The 2,414-nt window shown below is 32.6% G+C and overlaps 1 protein-coding gene across 1 annotated transcript; it reads right to left on the bottom strand.

The window, feature by feature from the left end:
- Nucleotides 1-405: 405 nt before the first annotated feature.
- On the bottom strand, nt 406-2,020 carry LOC111383105 (transcription factor DIVARICATA-like). The gene is made up of 2 exons (XM_023007178.1): nt 1,456-2,020; nt 406-756 (listed from the first exon to the last, which is right to left on the bottom strand). Exons 1-2 carry the CDS (start codon nt 1,767-1,769, stop codon nt 555-557), a joined length of 516 nt encoding a protein of 171 aa, XP_022862946.1. The 5' UTR covers nt 1,770-2,020; the 3' UTR covers nt 406-554.
- Between the last annotated feature and the right edge of the window lie 394 nt (nt 2,021-2,414).

Genomic DNA, 2,414 nt, shown 5'->3' on the forward strand with positions numbered 1-2,414 from the left:
AATTATGTTGGTAGAAGTGTCATTTCCAAAGATGCATTGCATCCAGTATCTTGCATCATCCATGGCTAGAACTAATGGAGCAATAATCCCGTTTGCTCTACGAGCTCTCGTCTGTAAATGACAATTGATGTTCTTTACGATCTCTACGTATTTCTTGCACGTATGTATGAATGTACATGTGTTGTGTCAAAGATTTTGTCTACCTGTAGTATAATTTTGTTTGGTTGTGTAAAATTAAGACAGACTCTTGCAACTTGCAAGGGTTATAAATTATGATATAAAACATTGGCACTGAGATCCTTCATTCAAATTCACGTGATGTCACGTGTCATTGGAACATTAGTCAAAGGTAGTCATATAATTTCAATAAAATAATATCTGATACGATCAAAAGGTATTTTAGACTTTTTACCATCTAAAATTTCTTTGAACTTGAGCAAAAAATGTCTACTATTTGAACAAAATCTAAGAGACAATATTTACACGAGAAACAAATTGAAATCATAATAAATTAATGAGAAGATTCTATTTAACAATTGTCGATTCAATGATAATTAGACTGGATTTCGAGTCGACGATTGAGCAATAGAGTTATCGAATATGCTCGACCTTTTCTTGGCTTCTCCCTTCTTCTGGCGCTCAAAATATTTTTGGGCATGACTTGCAACTTGTGTTGGGGTCCTTGTCCGAACTTCATGTCTTGATATACTCTTCCAATCTCCTTTGCCATATTTTTCCAATCCCACCAAAAATAACCTATTGTGCATAAAGGTAAGAGAGTCAAACTGTTACAACATTTAAACATAAATTTCAATCGAGCCCACATATGTTGTCCACTTGGTTGTTCTCCCAATACATTTAGGCATGACTGTTCCCCATTATTTGAATTTATAATAGAAGAATAGTATTTTTTGAAAATTATGTGATTGAAAAATTTTCGATTTGAGTGTAATATTATTTTATTGAATATCGTGTGGGTGAAAGTAGGAGATAGAAAAAATAAAATTAAATTGAAAAGTTTTAAAGGGGGCCGAAAAGGGGCTTAGTGTTTGGTATTGATTTTTCACTCCAAAAAATTAATTTTTTGATTGTTATTTTAGTATTCAAGCCATTATTTTTTATTTCTTTACTCGCAGATATGACCCACTTTAATCTTCAACTATCAAAAAATCAATTATCAAAACCAGTATTGAACAAGCCTTAGTCATATCTTCCTAACACATGAAATTGCATCTAAATGTCAACAAACACAATGACATCTTCTCATTTTATTTTATTTTATTTTATTATTTTTTTTTTGTAAAAAAAAGCTTGACGAAAACGTATTGAAATACAACCAATTGAATATCAAGCTCGAGATAAAAGATCTCAATTCAACGAAGTAAGAAAGTGAGAAAATTAGTATTAAAAGAATGTCAAAAACAAAATTGGAATAGGCAAGAGTGTACATATTACCTGTGTTCCTCCTCAGTCCAGGGTTTTGCTACTCTTTTCTGCACCTTCTTCCCGGAATCCACCAAACACTCGGATTCATCAGATTCCGCCGCCGTGTTGTCTGTATATATCGGTGGCGCAATTAACCCATCCTCGATTAATGCCAAATCATGCAACAAATCATCGTAATGTTCTTCAATTTCCATTGCCGATTTTTCCTCGAGTTTTGCAGAAATTTTAATTTTCTCCCATCGATTTGGAGTCCCGTCTGGAAATTTCACAAGATCAAACTCGAATCGCTTATTTTCTTCCCAACTCCAAGAAGAATCTGCCATAATTGCTTATTTTCTCTACTTCCCACGAGTAATATTTTGAAGATTTCTTCTTCAAGTAATCGCTTTTTATATGCAGATATTTTGGGCGAAACGAAAGATTTTAAGGGTTATATCCTGATTTGCTCTGATTTACTAACACTAACTGCTGCAAACCAATTCGATTTCGGTCAATTTTTAAACATGGAATTGGCGAACCTATTTTGGAAAGTCGATTTAGGGATCTCAAATCGAATTTTAAGAGATTTTCAATTTCAACCTCCAAATTAGTTTACAAACTAATAAAATGGGAAATTTCACTTGAAGCCATCCATCTTACTACTTCGTTTCACGTTGATCACAGAGTTTCAATTTTACCATTCCACTTTTGTTTATATTTCGATTTGGGTCGCATCGACACATTTCATGGTATCTATTAAGAGTTTGTTTCTAAAAAGTCAATTAAAATCAATTTTTTCACCGTTATTTTACTAATATAGTCGTCATTTTTGAATTCTTCTTTCACAAGTAGGACCCACTTTATCTCTAACAGTCAAAAAATCAATTATTAAAATCTCTACGAAACAAGCACTAAGTAATCGTTCACATATAAAAATGTGGACGACAACATTCAAAACTTCTAAAATATTACTTATTCGACAACGACAA

This window comes from Olea europaea, unplaced genomic scaffold (assembly GCF_002742605.1).
Source record: "Olea europaea var. sylvestris unplaced genomic scaffold, O_europaea_v1 scaffold2613, whole genome shotgun sequence".
Taxonomy (NCBI): domain Eukaryota; kingdom Viridiplantae; phylum Streptophyta; class Magnoliopsida; order Lamiales; family Oleaceae; genus Olea; species Olea europaea.

Coding starts and splice junctions, on each gene's coding strand:
- LOC111383105 (XM_023007178.1), bottom strand. CDS start 1,769: ATGGCAGATTCTTCTTGGAGTTGGGAAGAAAATAAGCGATTCGAGTTT. Junction 757..1,455: donor TGGACTGAGGAGGAACACAG/GTAATATGTACA, acceptor TATGCACAATAG/GTTATTTTTGGTGGGATTGG.